At 35.6% G+C, this 20393-nt stretch overlaps 3 protein-coding genes across 3 annotated transcripts, besides 11 other annotated features; 2 read left to right on the forward strand and 1 right to left on the reverse strand.

Moving 5' to 3' along the window:
- The first annotated feature begins 646 nt into the window (after positions 1-646).
- Positions 647-949: a mobile genetic element.
- A 1336-nt stretch (positions 950-2285) lies between these two features.
- Positions 2286-2370: a microsatellite.
- A 606-nt stretch (positions 2371-2976) lies between these two features.
- Positions 2977-3630: a mobile genetic element.
- A 303-nt stretch (positions 3631-3933) lies between these two features.
- Positions 3934-4022: a microsatellite.
- Positions 3936-4018: a microsatellite.
- Positions 4023-7700: 3678 nt separating the features above from the next.
- Positions 7701-7811: a microsatellite.
- A 1272-nt stretch (positions 7812-9083) lies between these two features.
- Positions 9084-9107: a microsatellite.
- Positions 9084-9108: a microsatellite.
- Positions 9109-10456: 1348 nt separating this feature from the next.
- Positions 10457-10503: a microsatellite.
- Positions 10460-10491: a microsatellite.
- Positions 10460-10502: a microsatellite.
- Positions 10504-11716: 1213 nt separating the features above from the next.
- On the reverse strand, positions 11717-14729 carry NFIA_024600 (putative AP-3 complex subunit delta; the record flags this gene model as incomplete). The annotated part of the gene is made up of 5 exons (XM_001261285.1): positions 11717-13704; positions 13753-13981; positions 14028-14411; positions 14464-14660; positions 14726-14729. 5 exons carry the CDS (start codon positions 14727-14729, stop codon positions 11717-11719), a joined length of 2802 nt encoding a protein of 933 aa, XP_001261286.1.
- Positions 14730-15321: 592 nt separating this feature from the next.
- NFIA_024610 (uncharacterized protein) lies at positions 15322-16485 on the forward strand (the record flags this gene model as incomplete). Its single annotated transcript, XM_001261286.1, has 4 exons — positions 15322-15702; positions 15754-15960; positions 16031-16183; positions 16249-16485. 4 exons carry the CDS (start codon positions 15322-15324, stop codon positions 16483-16485), a joined length of 978 nt encoding a protein of 325 aa, XP_001261287.1.
- Positions 16486-18187: 1702 nt separating this feature from the next.
- Positions 18188-20055, forward strand: NFIA_024620 (uncharacterized protein; the record flags this gene model as incomplete). The annotated part of the gene is made up of 3 exons (XM_001261287.1): positions 18188-19318; positions 19374-19689; positions 19904-20055. The coding sequence occupies 3 exons, from the start codon at positions 18188-18190 to the stop codon at positions 20053-20055; spliced, it is 1599 nt and encodes a 532-aa protein (XP_001261288.1).
- Positions 20056-20393: the final 338 nt, after the last annotated feature.

Here is a 20393-nt window from a genome sequence, read left to right on the forward strand (position 1 = left end):
GTATAGGCTTATATAATTTATTATATTATCTCTTTATAGCTATTACTACTATTTTTAGTATCTTAGCTATATTAATATAAGTCTTAAAGCTTTAGATTTTTCCTTTACTATATAATCCTAGGGCTGTTAGTTTTAGTAGTATTATGCTATATATTAATTAGTAAGCAGAAAATCTAGTTAATAAGTTATAATAATTATTTAATATTATCTATAATTATAATAATACTTCTAGCTATTCTTTGTAGTCTTTTAAGGCAGAGATAGTTATTGTCATGGGCTAGAAGCCTTAGAAACCTATGACCTAGGTTTGGACAGTAAGAAATCACTAAAGGAGAAATCTAGCTAGGGCCATGGCAGCTAAACATAAAAAGAAGTATATAAGTAGTTTATAGATCATATAATGAAGCAGATTACTATATTAATTAATATAAAGTTATATAGCCTATAGCTAGTATCTAGTTTAGATATAACTTTATAAGGGCTAAATAGCCTAAGCACCTAGTAGGCCCTGCCTGCTATACTACCCCCCTCCTCCCTCTTAGGGGTGGTAGTTCTCCCAGGCATTAAGTACTACTGTGTTAGTAAGATTAGTAGTAGGCTCCTATATAGGGTATTTATAGCCTATCTATTTAACTAAGTACTTTAGCTTCTAATACTTAATAGTCATGCTAGCCATGAATCTGCAGAGTTTGACCTATTCTATAAGAATCATTAAATCATCCCTTTATATATGCCTTCCTATTTATCTAATAAACTATAGCTACTTAATATTAGCTGCTTCACACCCCTAAAGAAGGTATATAGTGCAGAGGTGATGCGCAGTATTTAAAATAGCATTCATCATATTAATAAAGAGAACTTTCTGGATCTCTACAAGTGAGCACGAGAAGCATTATCACCTTCCAATATCAGCAGTGAATTTAGGGCTTCTGGACTAGTTCTATTAAATCATTAACAGATATTAGATAGGCTTACTATTAAGTATATCACACCACCCTCTACTGCTCATGGGCCTTTAGATAAAGATAGGGAATAGATAGTAAAGACTCCATATACTACTGCTAAGGTATAAAAGTAGATGCAGCTTATTAAATAACTTATTAGTTATAACTCTAAAAGCCTACTAAATAAAGCAGTTTATCAGCTAGTAAAAGCAGCTAAATCCACTATGCATAAAGTCATTCTATTATAATACTAGATGACTAAGCTTCACACAGTGAATAAAAAGCAAAAATAGAAGCATACAGCCCTAAGATCTTTTATTACTACTAGGAGTATTCTAACAGGATCTAAAGGTTAGTAACTTGCTCAAGAAGCTATGCAGGCAATGGACTTAGTGGAATTAGTTCCCAGAAAGCATGCACCACCATGATACAGTAACTACCATTAAACTAGTTATATTAGAACCAGCTACCCTAGTAGATCCAGATAATTCAAAAATTTCTGTTAAATTAACTGTGTGGTAGTAAGATATCTTATGGTTTTTTGGCGTCAGCCAAAATCAAAATTGTGGTTTCCGATGGCCCGCTCGGTGTCATGGCCCGTTCAGTGTCCAATTACGTTACTATAATTAAGTATTATCTTACTAGCTAAGCTAAGAAATAATAAAATACTTATAAGTAGGAGATTAAATATAATTTAATTATTATTATTACTACTTTAGATACTTTTAAGTAGTAGATTAAAGAGAACTTTAATAAGATTAAAAAAGAGAATAAATACTAGAAAAAATATAAGAAGTATACTTAAGAAAATTAAATAGTATAATTATATACTACTTCCCTTATTAAAGCTACTAAATAGATTAAGTTAGGAATTCCTAATAATATATTAATCTAGAAGTTTATTACTAACTTAAAATCTACTTTATATACTTACTAGGCAGAAGATTATAATAAACTAACTTTCTTTAATAAGATAGTTTATTATTTTACTAAGTATAAATAAGAAGTTATTTTATATACCTAGATATAGCTTTAAGCCTTTAATAAAGTTAATAATTACTAAACTAATTTAATAAATATTACTATTATTACATCCCTAAATTAACCTTAAAAAGGGATATATAAATAGAAGATTTAGTATAGAGGTAATTAAGCTTATTTTAATTATAGATAGATAGGCTATAATACTTATAATTATACTATACTAAATTAGTTAAAATCTAATTAGAAGAAGTAATTAAGAAATAAGAAGGATTACTAAATAAGAAAGTACTAGTTAGTTAATTATCAAAGATTTTCTATATTAAGGACTATAAAGTATCTAATAATCTTAAACCTCTAAATAAGGGTAATAATTCTAATAATAATAGTAATAAGAATTAACTATTATAAAATAGTAATCTTAATACTATAAAAGTAATATTAAAACTAGCAAATTACTAGTATATTAATATCTATCTAAATATACTCTAATTAGATATTCTCTACTTTTATACTATACTTAAAGCCTCTTAAATAGAAGTCTAGCTCTAAGCTCTATTAGATTATAGCTCTAGTTATATATTTATATTAGAATATCTAGCTAATTTATTACTATCTTTATAATTTTATTTTTATTAAATAGCTATATCTTTATGAATCTAGTTACTAAATAAGACATTTATATATACTTTATATTAAGTTTAAATTCTACTTTAGTTAGATAAATAGTATTATATTATTACCCTATAGATTCTTAAAATAATTAAGTATAATATTATTTTAGGTTAAGATTAGCTAAAATATATTAACCTTAATATTAATTAGGTTATAGGATGGATAATTATTAAAGGATATAAGATTAAATATACTATCCTCTACCCTATTAACCTCTAAAACTAGATTAAATCTAATTTAGAAGTATTAGTTAATCTTATCTCTACTAAATAACTTTAGTATACTATTTAAAAAGGTTAGTAAGAAGCTTAGTTATTTATTATTTAAGAGATTAAAAAGGATAAGGAAGTACCTAAGAATTTATATTAATTGTCCTCTACTTACCTAATATAAAGATATATTTAGAGAAGAGTTATATCTAGAAATGCCTCTAGCTTAGTTAATATAATATTATATTAATACTAGAGATTCCCTACTAATAAATATAAACTCTTACCCTTAGTCACCTAAGAAGTTTTATAAAATAAAGAAATAAATTAAAGAACTATTATAAAAAGTAGTTATTTATTCTTTAGCTAGTATTTAGGGCTTTCCTATTATAATTATCCCTAAGATTAATAGGAAATAATAAATATATATTAATTATTATTTACTGAATAAGATAATTATTAAGAATACCTATCTACTACTATAAATTTAAGAACTTCTAGATTAAGTAGGTTAAGCTAAGTATCTATTAAAGCTTAATCTCTTCTCTAGATACTAGTAGTTATAAATAGATAAATTATTAGTTCTAAAGATAGCTTTTAATATATTATTTAATAAGTTTAAATTCTTAGTAATACTTTTTAGACTTTATAATATACCTATAATATTCTAGATAATAATAAATAATATTATATAAGATCTTAACTTTATAATAGTATATCTTAATAATATCCTAATCTTCTTAAACTTAGATAAGAAATATAAGAAATATATTTAGAAAGTACTTAATCATCTTTAAGAATATTAGTTATATATAAAACTCTAAATATATATTTACTAAGAGAGAATTAGAGTTTTATAGCTATATTATTAATAATAGATTTATTTAACTAATACCTATAAAGTTAGAGGTTATAAAGGTATAGCTAAAGCTAATAAATATTTATAAAGTTTAATAATTCTTAGGATTAGCTATATACTATTACTAATTTATATATTAATTTATAAGAATTACTTCTTCTCTTTATAAACTCTTAAAAGAATCAGATACTTTACTTTATAAGAAGAAGTTTTAATCTATAGTCTAGAATACTTAATATTAGCATATATTTATTATACTAAAGAATATTATAATTACTATACCTATTCTTAAAATTACTAATTTATTATTACTATACCTATTCTTAAAATTACTAATTTATTATTACTATATTAGATTAAGACTAATACCTATAAATAGGCTTTTAGCATAGTACTTATATAGTAAGATAAAAAAGGATAATAGCATCCTATTATATTTAATAGATAAAAGCTTAATAATACTAAAAAGAACTACCTTATATATAAGAAGGAACTTCTTATAATTAAGAAAGTACTATAATAATAGGATTATTATATTAATAATAATAAATCTATTATAATTATTATAGATTATAAAAGTCTTTATTTTAATACCTAACTAATATAAAGATATATTTAAAACATCTTATATATTAGATTAAAGAATTTTAAATATATAATCTAGTTATATAATATTATAAGGGGTCTAAAGTAGTTATCCCTAATAACCTAACTTTATTAACGAAGGTCTAGTAAATAAAATATAAGTGCCTACTCTTATATTATCTATAATATAATTATAATAAATAACTAGTAAATAATACCTTTAAAGCTTATTAAATCTTTCTAAATCTAAATAGTATCTATTAATAATCTTATTTTTAAAAGGTAAGGATCTAGATGCATTTAATAATATTAAAATAAAGATTAAAATATTAGTACTAAACTTCTAGCTAAAGATAGAATATATTAATTATTAACCTACTAATTAACTATATTATATTAATAAAGGAATTAATATACTATACCTTAAAATTCCCTTTTAAAAGAACTTTATATCCTAACTTTATAATTAGTTTAGCTATCTAGCTTACCCTATTTTACTTAGTATTATTTATACTTATATCTAATAGCTAATAATATAAAAGGATATTTAAGATATTATTAAAGACTACCTAAATTATTAAATTATAAAGTCTTTAAGACTAGATCTTAAATATAAAGCTATATAATACTTAGTAAAGAAGAATATCTTATTATTTAAATAATAGAGAATTAATTTTATTAGATAATTATTAATAATACTAAATAATAATTAATAGATTATAATAGTAGTTAATTATACTACTAGTTAGGTTATTACTAAGGTAGTACCTAATATAAAAGATAAAATATTAGTATATTTCCTCTATAAAAAGATCTTTATTAATTATAAAGTATTTAAAGAGTTACTCTCTAATAATAATATAAATCTCCTATTATAAGTTATAGAGTTATATATTAAGATTCTTAAAGTAGAATATTATATAATAACTCTAAATTATCCTAGAACTAATAATAAGAATAAAAATATGAATAACTTACTAGAAAAGATATTAATAAAGTATCTTATAGATAAATTAATATATCTTTAAAATGAATATCTACCTCTAGCTATTTTTATAGTATAAGTATATATCTATACTTAGATAAAGTTATTATCCTTTTATCTTCTCTATAGTATTTATTTATTATTATCTAGTTATCTATAAGCTGGTTAACTAATAGCTTAAGATATTAAAAGTTAATTACTATATATTAATTATATCTAATCTTTAGCTAATAAGAAGTTATTAGCATATGCTATTAAAAGAAACTTAATATATAATAGTAATATATAGTAATTATAATTTAAATATAATTAGTAGATTCTTATTTATAATAAATTCTCTTAGAAGTTTTAAAGTAAATAATTTAGCCTATATTAAATTCTTTAATTATATCTACTTAGTATATATACTATTACCAAACCTAATAAATATATAGTAGAGAACCTTATGAATAGATAATAATTAGTAGAAGCTAATATTAGAAAGGACCTAACTAAACTCTAGATATTAATTATACTAATATAAGGATTATAAAAGATAAGATTATTAATCTACTTACTTATTAAAGTATATAAGATACTTAAAGAGGCTAATAACCCCTTATTCTTATATAATAATCTCTCTAAAATAACTTAAAGGGATTAGGAATCTACTAAATATTTAGGAGTATATTTAAAGCAGGTAAGGGAGGGAGTCTTAATAAAATAATATAATAAATAAATAAATTAAGAGTGCATTAGTAATATATTAATAGAGAATAGCTAACCTATATAATATTAAAAGGAGTTAACTCTAAAAGAGAGTAAAATTAACTTAACTTCTTTAGATAATAAGCTAAATAGGGGAATATTATACAATTTATTAGGGGATAATTAAACTTAATAAAATACTAGTAAGGGAGATATTAACTTTAATAAGCTATTTATAATAGTAATTCTAGCTTACTAGAAGTAATTAAAGAAGGATAAATTATCTAGTATTAAGAGAATATTAAGATAAAAGAGACTATACTTATTCTATTAATAATTAATTACTCTAGTATAAATTAATTAAAAAATAATAAAAGAAATAGTAGAAATTATTTAGTTATTAGAACTATAAAAACTTTTTTTTTATTAATAAAACTATACTAAAGCTTTCTTAACTTTATTAGCTTTATTAATAAAAGCTATACTTAACTATCTTAATCTTTACCTTAGTCTTAGAGATTAAGATCTAAGATTATTTAGTTTTAATATACCTTCTTCTTATTCTTTTTCTCTAATTCCTTATTCTCTGTAAGTACTGATTTAAGAGTAGTAATTTTATTATTTATAAATTTTCTAAAATAAGATAGATTAGTATAGATTAGTTAAAGATAGTCTAGGTCCTTAAAATTAATTATTAAGATAGGCTAAGGCAGGACTTCTCTATCTAAGAGATTTTAGTAGTATTTTTTAGAAGGAGTTAATCTAAAGAAGGGAGTTTTATAAGAATATTTCAATAATACCCTCCTATCTTTATTAAATAGAGAAAAAGAAGAACTAATAATAGTAAGAGGTTTAGTAGCAGAGAGATAATAACTAATATAACCTACCCTAGCTTCTACTAAGGGGGTGTAAACTATAACCTTAATAAAAGAAGTAGTAGTAGGTTTAGTAGAAGACTACTAGAAGTCTAGAAAGTACTATAAGTATTTAATTAAGTCTTAACTAGATTATTAGCTACTTCCTCTACTTAAGAAGGAATATCCTATAGTATAAGACTACTACTAATTACCTTTAGAAGTCTATTTACTTATAGAATAGTACTATAAGAATAAGCTAAGAGAAAAAGATATTTAAAAAGATAGAAACTTATATATTATTATCTAAATTCCATCTTTATATATAGCTTAGATAGTAATTATACTTAGCTAATTTTTTATTCCATAAATAGTTAGTATAGGAACCCTAGAAAAATACCTAAGTCATCCCTACTAAATTATATTTAGGTCTAATAATATATTTCTTAAATATACCTAACTTTATATATTAATTATAAGTAGCTTTAACTTTAATTCTATACTAGTGTAATATAATTATAGACTATTAGACTAAATTTAAGATTAGTTTAGTCTAGGGCTCCCTATTATAACTAAAAGATTATTTAATCTTATAAATAATATCTAATAAAGTAATATATAACTTCTCTTATATAGTTAATATAAGATAATACTATACTATAACTTTAGTAATAGCTTTTTAATAGTCTAGGATCTGCATAGTATCTTTAGGAAGTAAATTAAAAAGGGAGTAATATTAGACTAACTAGTATATATAAATATATAAAGTAGATAAAAGAGGCTCTAATAGTCCTATGACTTATATAAAGAGTAATCTAAAAAGATATAATTCTATTAGACTATTATTTATAAAATTTTATACCTAATAAAGTATGAAAAGTTAGGAGTATTTATACTTAAGCTATATATACTAGTAGTAAATACTTACTTATTTACTAATAATTATTAGTTAATTCTATCTTTATTAATTTTATTTATTTACTACTATATATAATTAGTAATATTTACTATAATTCTTTATCTCTTAATCTAGATTACTAATTACTTAGATAAATTACTTATTATTATCCTTAAATAAGCTAATCTAATTATACCACTTACTTAGTATATAAAGAATATACTAAGCTACTACTAAGATTATTTTAAAGTAAGATTATAAAGAACTAATTAGTTAATTCTATAGATACTTAATAAAGAAATAATAATATTTAAATACTAGATGTAGTAATTAATATCTCTTAGTAATAGTTAGGCTTAGAATATTATAATAGTAGGAGCTAACTTAGCTTCCTACCCCTATGCTAACTAAGAACTCTATAGACTGAGTTTAACCCAGGCAGAGGAGGATATGATATTAATAGCTATATTAGCTAGGTGATATGATCTATGAGCATATATAGCAACATCTAGTAATCATTACTATGTATGTAATTATTTAGATCATCATATTCCTTGCTAGCCTATGTAGAATTATAAAAGGGAGATAGAATCCCTTTAATATTGGTGGGTCATGTATAGGGCGGCTGCAGGCCTACCCCCTACCCTCGCATGTTTCGAAGGACCTCCTTCCATTGCGATGAACGATATTCCAATAGTATAGCTAGAAGGGACCCTCTAAGGCCTTATAGAAGTCTTAATAGAGAAGTAGAATATGTAATAGGCTATAAGATTTATGCTAAATACTAGCTAGCTAATATATCTAGTAGATGCTACTAAGCTAGCATAGCTTAGGCTAAGTGCCCCTAGCAGCACCTAGCTATAGACAGCTCTAGTAGATAATAGCTAATAAACTATTATCATATACTATTATATACTACTAGTTACTCCTGCTAGTGTGGTGCTGCCATCCATAGCCCTAACCCATACACCTATATAGCACTAGTATGCCAGACTAGAGCCCCTGGGCCAGCGCTATCTGGTGGTAACACCCCTAAAACCCTCATAGGATTGGGAATCTGTGACATCTAAATAGGTAGGCAGCTATCTAGATAGATGTATGTATAGGCACCTAGGCAGAAGGGCTTCTATAGGGGAGTAGGGTAGCTAGCACTTACTGATTTCAGCCCCAGCTAAAATAGATAGATCTATAAGGGAGTTAAGATAGTAGCACTCAGTGATTTCAGCTAGGGCTAAGATGGGGGCAGATATAAGGGAATATACTAGGGTTTAGCCTAGCCCATGTGCCTAAGGAATATATATATGTATGCTGACAGCATCAGTCTGCAAAGACAGCTATTAGTTAGATAGTTACTACTCACTAGGAGCCTCTGGCATGGCCCAGCCTGGCGCCAAAACAGAGTAAGGAATCAATCAATCAATCAATCAATCAGTATAGGGATATCTACTAAATTTAGGAATAACTAATTAATATTAAAGTCCTAGACAGCCAAGGACATGCTACTAATTAGTAGGGCATAGTATTCATATGACAAGGAAGATGGTTATTTATTCTTACTATTACTATTATTAATAAGCAACATACATGCACATGATAAGCTGACACATAACATTAAATCACTATTATTTAGTAAATCTTAACTATTTTAAAATTTTAAATAATTATTAACTATTACACTATCTATTATACTATCACTATACCTATAGAAAATTAATATTTCTATATGAAATATATAGTATTTACCATCATAATAATCTATATCTAGGATATTAATTCAATATCTATAGGGCTGAATGGGTGGTGGTTAAAAATTATTCTTAGATTATAGTGATTATTAAAGGTTAATATATATATATACTACTTTTATACTAACCCCTAATAGAAATAATTATTCCCTTATATCTTAGCAATCACTAGGTATTCTAAATTAATATTTATATATTTATATAGCCTAGATCTAGGGCTATCTAGTGATATTAAAATTATTTAGGGAAATCCTAGAAATTAGTAATTTTTATCTAAAATAGTATAGGTTGGTTAGTTTAATCTAATAAATCCTTAAAAACTATAACTAATAGTTTTAACTAAACTCAAATCAGTTTTAACCCAGGGAAAATAAAACTAGTGTGATTCCCTAGGCTAGGGACTGAACCTAAACTACTTTAAGTTCAGTGAGGCTTGGATTTGATAATTTTGATTTTAGTAGTTTGGTTATGCAACTCTAATTAGATAAGGCCATTATATAGAGTACTTAGTTAAATAGGTAGGTTTTAAATATCCTATATAAGAACTAGCTACTAACCTTACTAATATAACTATACTAGATACTTAGGAGGAGCAATATAATAATATTAACCCTAACAGGAAAAGAAGGGGGGGGGGGAGGGTAGTATAGTAGGCAGGGCCTACTAGATACTTAGGCTACTTAAATTACATAGCCCTTATAAATTCATATCTAAACTAGTCTAACTAGATACTAGCTACTAGTTATATAATACTATACTATTTAATATAGTAAGTAGTTATATTATATAACTATACCTCCTATTTATATATCCTTTTTATGTCTGGCTGCTACAGCCCTAGTTAGAACTCTGAACTCCTTAGTAATTTCTTACTATCCAAATCTAGGTCATAGATTTTAAGGCTCCTAGCCCGTGACACCCCATACTATAATAAGCTGGCCCTACCATTATTTTTCTACTAGCTATTAGTAACTTACTTAGTTTACAATATTATATCACTATCTTTGTATATTACCTCTTATATGGCTACAGGCTTATATTTTATTTTATTTTATTTTATTTTTATTTTTATTTCTATTTTTTACTATTACTATGGGTATACTATTATGTGCTTATCATATACTACCCCTACTTATTGTTATATAAAGACTAGCTCACTAGCTAGCTTTACAACAATTTAATCTTCTTCATACAATAATAAGCTGGCCCTACCAATGACAGATACACTAACATCTGTTTACTTAGTGCAGAGACTATTTTGCCCATATATTAAACAAGCTTGAATCCTTTTTAATCAGGCCAAGTATAGGTGAGTGATAACGTATCTCTGGAGTATTTATGACTGTATTATCAATGTAATCTCACTAATCTGCACATCAAGGCGTAAAGGGAGATCAACAACCAAACAACGTGGCCTTATTCCTCATACCTCTCAGCTCCTTATTAAGAGACTACCTAACTAGAGGCTCATTCCAAGCTAGTAATATAATCTTTTAGTTGGCCCTACAGAATTTATACGAAGTTTAATTGCTTACACCACCCTCCTACTACAGGAACACACCACAGCGGATAAAACCACAATGGTAATCACAACGCCTAACTGGCCTGACTTGGAGCTAACCCATCATTCCTTCTATAGGCTCAAACTCCCCAGCAGCGAAGAGCAAATGAGAGATATGCGAAGCATGAGGCTGCAAAACGAGGCAAAGGGCAGACCACAGCAAAACCAAAACAGAATTCAAAGTCCCCATTGTCCACTGGATGGCTGGGTATGTACCACAGCAACTAGAAGCCATGTACGGGCATGACCAAATAGCTAAGACATCATAGTCATTCTTGCATTTGTTGTCTGCGGGGGAATTGCATTCGAACTTCTGAGAGTTATCCCAGCGATATGGTCAGCTGCGACCACGATGCTCGGTCGCTTCATTGCCTAGGTAGCCGCTGTTAGCGATGCGATCATCTCAAGCCTGTAAAATACAGACTGCTTTTCGAATTATGCCAGCTATTCTTCAACCTCATCTTTCCAACATTTCGAAGCCACATCGAATTCATGTTGAAGATTCGACTCAGAGCGAATATGAAGCAGAGACATAAGCCGAGATGATACTCTCTTAAACGTGAATATCTCTCACGCGCATATAACATTCATGCTGCTCCTTCCAAAGGGCTTTATGCATCCAAACCATAGACTCCAGGCTGTAAAACCGTCAAAGACGAGCCGTCGCTATATGATCTATGCATCATCACTGGCGCATGCCAGTATTCGATGAAAGTAAGATAGGAAATTCACCTCACCCAAGGTCTGCGTCGCACTGTTGCCTTCCGCTTCTTGGAGAGGTTGCAGATAATCGCATCCCGCGGGTACCATCCTTTTCCGCTTGAGTTGTATCCTGTAATACCCTGGCAGTCGCATGGCCCCTCACTTTGGCCTTCTTGCTTCTCCTTTTCTTCCTCACAGGTGTACCCTCCATAGGTATGCCTTCCGGGTGAATTCGCTCCGATGCTCGCTGCATCTCCAACCGTAACCTCTCTACTTGTCGCATCGCTCTCGCCATCTCTGCATCATCCTGAACGGTTTCGCCTAGATCAAGTGTGGAACTCGGGCTTCGATCTTCACCCTCTAAGGTAAGGAGCCCAAGGCTACTGGAATCAACTTGGAGGAGAGAACGCTTGCTTTTGTCAAGGTCATCCGCAGCTTTCGGCAGAACAGATTCATCCAGTCCAATGGTTTCATCAGCAATGACAAGATGTTTCTTGGGGCGTTGACCTTTGTGGTGTCGAGTTTTGCTGTCTGACAGTGAAGCCGCACGTTGGCCTCCGAAAGTGTTCAAATCAAGGTTAATTATGGGGATAGAGTCGACATCCAAATTACCGTTGGGTGAGATACTGTGGTCTCTGTCTGACGCACCAGAAGGACGATCTTCGGTAACTATATAGAAGGGATCCTCTCTGTTGCGTTCTTGGCGCTCTGACCTCCGCTTAATGGCGGCAGATAGGTCATTTGGTCGACCATCTGGAACCTGGTATGATGAATCTGGATATAGCTCGACCGTAGCAGACCCAATGGGCATGCCATGATGTTTGGATGTGTCTGCGACATGGTAAAACTGTTGAGATGGATGCTGGCTGTCGATCTCGGGGTTCCAGTCCAATTCGCCGAGAAGTGTTGCGAATTCTTGATTGAAAGCTTCGTTCAGAATGAGACCCCCTGGGAAAGGGACCTTTTTCTGAGCACCGATAGCGACTGGGTTGAGTTCCAACCCAGAGAACAATCCGGGCATTATGGACGATAACAGAAAAGGCATTGCTTCCGAACTGTGGCGTTCCGTCACTAGAGCATCAGCTGCCAAGCGTACCATTTCAAGAAATTCAATGGCTCTTTCCTGCACATCCAGATCAGGATGAACTGCAAGGGATTCGAGGAAATTGATAACTTGCGCAAACAGTAGTGATATCTCGCACATCGTTGCTGTGTTCCAATCTTGGTGTGGGTCATTGGCCACTTGTATGAGCACCTTAGGAACTGCCTGAACGCAGAGGGACAATGCCTTAGCTGCAAGTGACATGTTCGAAATGTCGATCAGTGACTGGAGCGTTCGACGAGGGTTACAAAGACAGCCCGAATACTCGCCCACTACCCAAGCTAGGGATCCAAGGGCGTGGCTATCGGTATGAGGTTGAAGGAACAATGCATGTCGGTTCTCAACGGAAATCAGAAGTTCTGCCGCTCTTGTGGCCTGCAGTCGGACTCCTTTGACACGGACGGCGACATTGCGTATTTCCAAACAGATCCGGGACATTATATCGTCTCCACGATCGTCTTCCAGCACCCGAATAGCTCGCGGAAAACGGAGTCGTTTAGTTTGCCGTGGTCGGAGCTTCATCAACTCTACCAAAAGGTCGACATACCATTCAAAGTCGTACAAGTCCGAATAGTTGTTGAAGGAGCATATGTCAAGTATCCGATGTATCACCTCGATTCTATAGCTCGCAGGCAAAGTAATGGGTCCTTTTTGATTGTTCAAGTTCTCTGTTGCTGCGGAATGTCTCGACTCAACAGGATCAAACGTCGTAGCATCCTGAAGCTGCTTGAGTAACCGATCGACGACGGACTGGAGTGTCTCGCTTGTGACCATCCTGGCTGCAAGCTCCAGGGCTTGAATTCGTATCGAGACATCGGCATCCTCCAAACAATCCATGATGACATCACAGTGGACCGATACTAACGCAGGATGTGAGAGCAGGATTCGGTTGAACGCCAGTAACGCGACATATTTGACTACAAATTATTTTAGTATTCACACTTACTGTTCACAAAGAAACTTACGGTTTGGATCGGAATTGGCGACAATCATTCCTCGAAGTTTTCCGACACAGAGACTTGCGACTTCATCCCTCTCCTCAAGTGCTTCGTCGCCATCGAGTATGCCTCCTTGAATGACGCCATTGATACATTCATATAGCAGTGACATGGCGGTCGTCGTTTCAATTATGTTCATCAGAGGCCCAGAGAGTTTCCGGATTAGTCTAGGTTCTAAGGGTGTCAAAGTCGCAAACTAGTCTCGTTAGAAGCGTATATCCTGCGAAAAGGGAACACCATACCAGCTTGATTATCTTGATAGCCATCCAATTATTCCCCCCATCGACTAATAATTCAAAAAGCCTCGGGGCAAGTGGAAGAAAATCACGCGGCCTTCTCCAACCAAGCTCACATATGACGTTGATCACGGCCGTAGTTACACTACCTTCCTCTTCATCGTCCATGAGGCGCTCCCTTAGTTTCGGCCATGCAAACTTGAGCGCCTCGGGATAAACCAAAGCAAGTCTGTAGAGACACACAACTGCCTTTTTGCGCACAACCCCGCGCGAGTGAGAAAGCCGAGATAGAACGTCAGGGAGCAATGACATAGCAAGCGAAGGAGTGATAATGTGCGGTAATGTGGTCAGTGGTAAGGACAGGCTCGGAGTACTTGATGATATGAGATCCTATTCCAGCGTCAGAGAAGTTTCTTAAGACGGAACTTGGGACTTCAAAGACCTTCTTCAATAGATTCGTTGCCAGCATCAATACGTCAGTATCGGGTCTAAAGCTTTGAACTGCCCCAAGGTAGCCAGCTCTCTTCTGCAGATATCTCGAAGATGACATGACTTCCAGGACATGAAAGGATGCCCATGACATATCATACCCAAACATCTCCAGATAAACTATTTTCAAGAGTGCAGTAGCTTTTTTATCTGGAATATATTAGCGGGCTACTTGCCGTATTTTGAAAGCGAACGCGAAGTTCGGATATGCATACCCATATCTTGAGATTTGATCTCAGTCCTACATTCTCGAAGACTCTCCTGTATAAACTCATCTTCTGCCCCTTTATGATTCCTTAGGCCTTTGATCAGGTCGTAAAGTGATTTCTCGAACCTAGTTACTTCTAATCAGTAGGAGGTTACACCAGCTCAGCAATCGACCCTACATTTTCAAATGACTGAATGAAGGTATTTGCGACTCTTTGTCTCATAAGAGATCAGGTAGATATGCCATGTGGCTTCCAAGGCAGATGACTGAATATAGATCTAAGAAAAATATCAAATTAATTCTCGAAATATGGCATGATTCTGATATCACTGGTGTCTTTGTCATGTGGGGTATGTGAAGATAAACTACTATGATGGATGGTTAAAGTCACGGGAATCTGAAATAGTCTAATAATAATTGCTAGTATAGATTACCCCATATTTTAGCTCTATAGTGTCACTTTGATAAGCACAGATCCGCCCTAGACAGACAATTTCTCCTGACTTCTGTGAGATTCACGTAAATACAGTTCCTGCTTTGGTTTCCCCGACAGACATCCATTTTAACTGAATAATACAGGTTGACACCAACGTTTGCCAAACAATGAGTCGTACAGCTCCAGAACTCCATGCTATTCATGGCTCGGATTTGTTCTCTAGCCTTCATCTGTCACAGCAGGCACCGTTGATCCTCAGCCGACGCCTTACATCGGAGACAAATCTGAAGTCCACGTTGCTGATCTCGCCGGAGAAGTTTGAGAAATACAGGGAGATCGAACAGCTCTTATTAGCTTGTTTACAGACTGGAGATGACAGATCAGCACTATCCTGTCTCAATCAGCTCGAACGGCGCTTCGGGGCTTCAAATGAGAGGGTCCTTGGGCTACGCGGCATATACGAAGAGGCCGTTTCAGAGGATCGATCTTCCCTGGAATCCTGCTTACGCAAATATGACACCTTACTGCTGGAGAATCCGGCCAACATGGTCTGTAATGGTCTTATTAGCTAGAATTATCCGCTAATTCATATTTGATAGCCTGTTCTAAAGCGACGCGTTGCGCTTCTGCGTGCATTGTCTCGGCACACAGATGCTATACACAGCCTAATAGATCTGCTGAAGGCTGCCCCTACGGATGCGGAAGCTTGGTGTGAACTCTCAGATCTATATAAGTCTCAAGGAATGGGACTCCAGGCAATCTTCTGCCTTGAGGAAGCATTATTGATTGCACCAAACGCGTGGAATGTAACTACTTCAGAGCACATCACCGTCCACCAGTAGAGAGACTAACGATTCTTTCGTTGTTCCGTATCAGATTCATGCTCGTCTCGGTGAGCTTCAATACCTCGTCGCTGGGTCTTCCGACCCAGAGCAATCATATCACCTATTGCGCGGGTCGATCCGTTCTTTCAGCAGAAGTATTGAACTTTGCGATGATTATCTGAGGGGTTTCTATGGCTTGGCTTCAGTGAGTGCCGTCATGTTCTCCCTACAACACGGCTTTTATCATAAAAACTAATCTAAATATCGAAGGCCTCTGCGACCCTGCTCAAAGGTGAAGGGTATCGAACTTACTTGCAGGATTCTTCATTGTCGCAAGCAGACGATTCACTCTCAGTAGTGCTGCTCGAGAAGCTGATTGCCTTTGCCAAAACTAGGATCGAGGGTATCGTGAAAGAACGGTCCAAGGGGCGCATTCATTCTGAATACAGCCAAGGCGAGCTCATCGCAGCGAAGGAGCTCCTCAATCGTCTCAATGCATCCGACTAAACCATTCCCCATCACTGATTCATTGAATTTCCTGTATCATCTGTCCTCATAATTGAGTGCTTCTTGTGTTCGATCTGGAACTACTCTCTCATTACTTATCTGATTACGCCGATGGCTTATCCTCTCAGGATCTGAAGCAGCGTTCTAATAAATATTCAAGGACCTTGCAGTGCTAGATGAAGTACATGTCAGTCTTTCAAACATGATCGAACGACGAGTATACATGGGCTAATCGAAGCACAGTACCTATAATCCGATTAAGGGGAGCACATCATTTTTTTGTACCTCTCATAGTATCAACTTTAAATAGGCATGACCCACTTACGTCATGGTCCTAAGGTAGATAAGTGAAAGAAAAAGGTATTCCCTGCCACAACTCCTTTATAGACCTAGGATAATTCTGATGAGAGTGTCTGGGATTGATATTCAGTGCAGAGACTTCCTATTCGTATATCGATCCCCGTATGTATTATGCCTCGGACATTTGTCCCATACTATGAAGCCTTTTCATGAGAAGACATACATTTTTGTACCTCTGTACAGAAGAGAGGTAGGTACCTTAGGTTTCTTTCCTGACCTGAAGGCCATTTATTGGCTAAATCATGGGAGGCTGAAGGCCTAGGCTTGTATGTGGGCCATCTAGAAACCTGAAGGCAGAATTTATCATTTTAGTAAGAATAAATTCCTCAATTGGGCATTCAGGCAGCACAAGGTATTCGCAGGGTGCCTGGGAGGGTATGAATCAAAATTGCCAGCTCAGTGCCTAACGAGACTGCGCATCAAAGCATACCTTACCCTACCTAGTAAAATGGAAAAAAGAAAAAAGGTAAATTTTTCGTCCTCGGTATACTAAAATGCCCAAACTCCGCCTCAAACATATCTGGTCAGGCACCTTCCCACATTTGGGTTCTCTTCTCCTGGTGTCATCGCTAATCCCCCAACCACTGTACTGGCTTAAATTCTTCTATCCTTTCCCACTGATCAGATACATATGTGAGCCATAGCTTCGATCGGAAAGAGTTTGCTCATTACATTTCACCAAGCTTCAGCTAGACTGCGTATTATTGCCAAACCTGGAAACTGCGTTTCAAGAATGAGTGCCACTTTGTTTCAGAGATTGAAGAACCAGTGAATTGGATATGAATTATCAGCATCTCCTTTTCGTTGGATGTGCTCACTAACTCTGTCTTTCTCCGAACATTTTCGAAGGGTATCCTCGACCCAAGTCTGCTCGCTATTCTGGATGGTCATCTTTATGTCGCTCGGGACCGACTCAAGAATAACTTTTTCATAATCACTTCTTGAAATCTATTACAATCCAATTCTTTCTCAAACATTATTGACTGATATCTATGACGTACGTTCTGACGGCTCGACCCAAGAACGGCTTGGCATGGTTTTGACTAACTAAACATACATAAGCAGGTTCAATATTACCATTGACCCTAGTCGACGCGGCTCGGACTCATCCCTATCTGACGAGGAAGACTCGTCAGGAGTTCAAGTTTCTCCGCCCTCGGAGTCCGGAAGCCATGAATATCATGACCCTTATGATGAGTGGGCTCACTTACCATATCCGGACGAACTGAAGCCATCTGATTCGGCGTCCCGGCCCAGAGCGTCCATTCGCACGCGAAACCGTAATCCGACCCATGGCTCATCATCAGGCCCGAGCCGCCGTCACTCTGCAAGACGTCATGTTATGCCAGAACGGGAGTCTTTTGTCCGCCGATCCCGCCGTCAGCCTTCCCCCGACTCCCCAGAGAGTATGGATTCCGCTGAGGAATATGCGACTCCGTATGGACGGACATCCCACGAGAGAAGGCTCTGGCCGCCCATGGCTCAAGGCTCAAACTACGCACATAGCACATCACCGGGGCCATCCTATGTGTATCCGAACAGCGGCATATCACCCGGCGCTTTTGCGCATTCTGGTCTTCATCCGCCATCGGATCAACTTGTTAGATTGAGTCACCATCAGACGGGTCATTCGGCAGCTTACAGCCATCCTATCTATGGGTACGGCCCTCAATATCAACATCCTCATGGGCCCCCAATGCCGGCATTCTTCATGCACGAGCATCATCCTGGCCACCATGTGCCGCAAGTACACCCTTCTAGCCAAGGGAGAAGTGATGGGCATAGCCCACCACAGCAATCAACACCACATGCAGTTCCACCACATGGCCCATCACACTATGGTGGAAACCCATTAGGCCCTCACGAACTTATTCCATACGGCCCGGGAGGTTATTTCCCATTCAGAGAACCCTACCCCATGGTGCCCGGAATGGTCCCCCCGCCCTTCCTCAACACCTACCCCCGCGTACCATCTCCCAGTCAGGGGGAATCAAGTCCATCTCCTGTTCCTGCCGCTGCAGAAGTTGCTAAGGATGAAGCAATTGCAAGACTAGAGAAGCTGATCCTAGAAGAAAGGACGGAACGCGAAGCGAAAGAGGCGCGAGAGGCTGCGCTTCGAGCTGCAATTGAAAAGGAAGCCGCTGAGCAAGCTGCCCGAGAAGAGCGTGCTGCGCATGAAAAGAAACTCGTCGAGGAAGCCGCCGCTGCCGCTAGAGCGGAGGCGGAACAGAAGGCTGCTGAAGAGGCTGCAAAAGCGAAGAAGGAGGCCGAAGAGGCCGCTGCGGCCGCTAGAGCGGAGGCGGAACAGAAGGCTGCTGAAGAGGCCGCAAAATTGAAGAAGGAGGCCGAAGAAGCTGTTGCCGCCGCTACAGCCGCAGCAAACAAGGGCCCAGAAAAAAAGAAACCTATCAAATTCAAAGATGCTGTCGGGAGGAAGTTCAGCTTTCCTTTTGATTTGTGCTGCACATGGCAGGTATGATCCCCTCTTGGCCTCGCGCAAATGCTCTTTTCTAAAACCATGAGTCTAGGGAATGGAAGAACTTATACGACAGGCTTTCCTCCACATTGAAGTAATAGGGCCTCATGTTGCAGAAGGTCATTATGATCTAGTAGGGCCAAATGGTGACATCATTCTCCCACAAGTCTGGGAAACCGTCATTGAACCGGACTGGACCATTACCATGCACATGTGGCCCATACCAGAGAAGCCGAAGAGTCCTGATCCTGCAGAAGGGGGTACTGCACCGGAAGGACAAGCAACTGCGGAAACCGCTCCAGGATCTGCTGATAGCGCAGTCATCGTTGCCCCCGATGATTCGAAGAAAAAATCCGAGCCGGCAGCAGGTATGTTCAGATCTCTTTCCATATCAACTCTGTGGTAGTCTTGTCGAGGCCTTCCTTCCCCCCGCAACCCCCCACTTTACTTTTTTTGTTCTTTTTCTTTCCCCCACCCCCTCGCCAACCCCCCTCTCCTCCCCTTATGCTGGACCAGTTAACTCAAATTTGCTACAATGGCGCATTTGTTCTCTACAAGTATTAACCTAGCATTCGACCTTAGGTATAAAGAAACCACGTGCGAAGGGGCCCGACCCCGGCGCTTTTGCCATGTGGATGGTGGGTAGCAATCGTTTGAGATTGAACAAGGCTTTAAAAGCGGGAAAAAAGCCTAAAGCATTCCAACATCACGGTAGCTCTTGCCGTGTTATGTGATAGGGTCGTATCCTAGGCGGTGAGCTGGTAGCTATCTCTGGCCATATGCAGTCACTGTTAAAGGAAAAGACTCACTGCTTGGATCGCAGTCATGGCTCGTTCTCTGCCGGATCTGTGCTCGGTAGGTTCTCGTCTGCCAGGCAGCCCAACGACATACTGGGATACAGGCTTGCCCTATCGTGGTCTGCTTTAGAGGGGCATGGCTTTTCCTCTCGACAAGCTCGGGATTGGTTTCTCATGCCTCGGTGGTTGGAGTTGGGAGTATTGTCATCATATGTTGAGTTATGTAAAGATCAAGCATTGGATTATGGTGACATTTCATACTTTTCCTGGCCAGG

The sequence above is a fragment of the Aspergillus fischeri genome, genomic scaffold (assembly GCF_000149645.3).
Source record: "Aspergillus fischeri NRRL 181 1099437636263 genomic scaffold, whole genome shotgun sequence".
Taxonomy (NCBI): Eukaryota; Fungi; Ascomycota; class Eurotiomycetes; order Eurotiales; family Aspergillaceae; genus Aspergillus; species Aspergillus fischeri.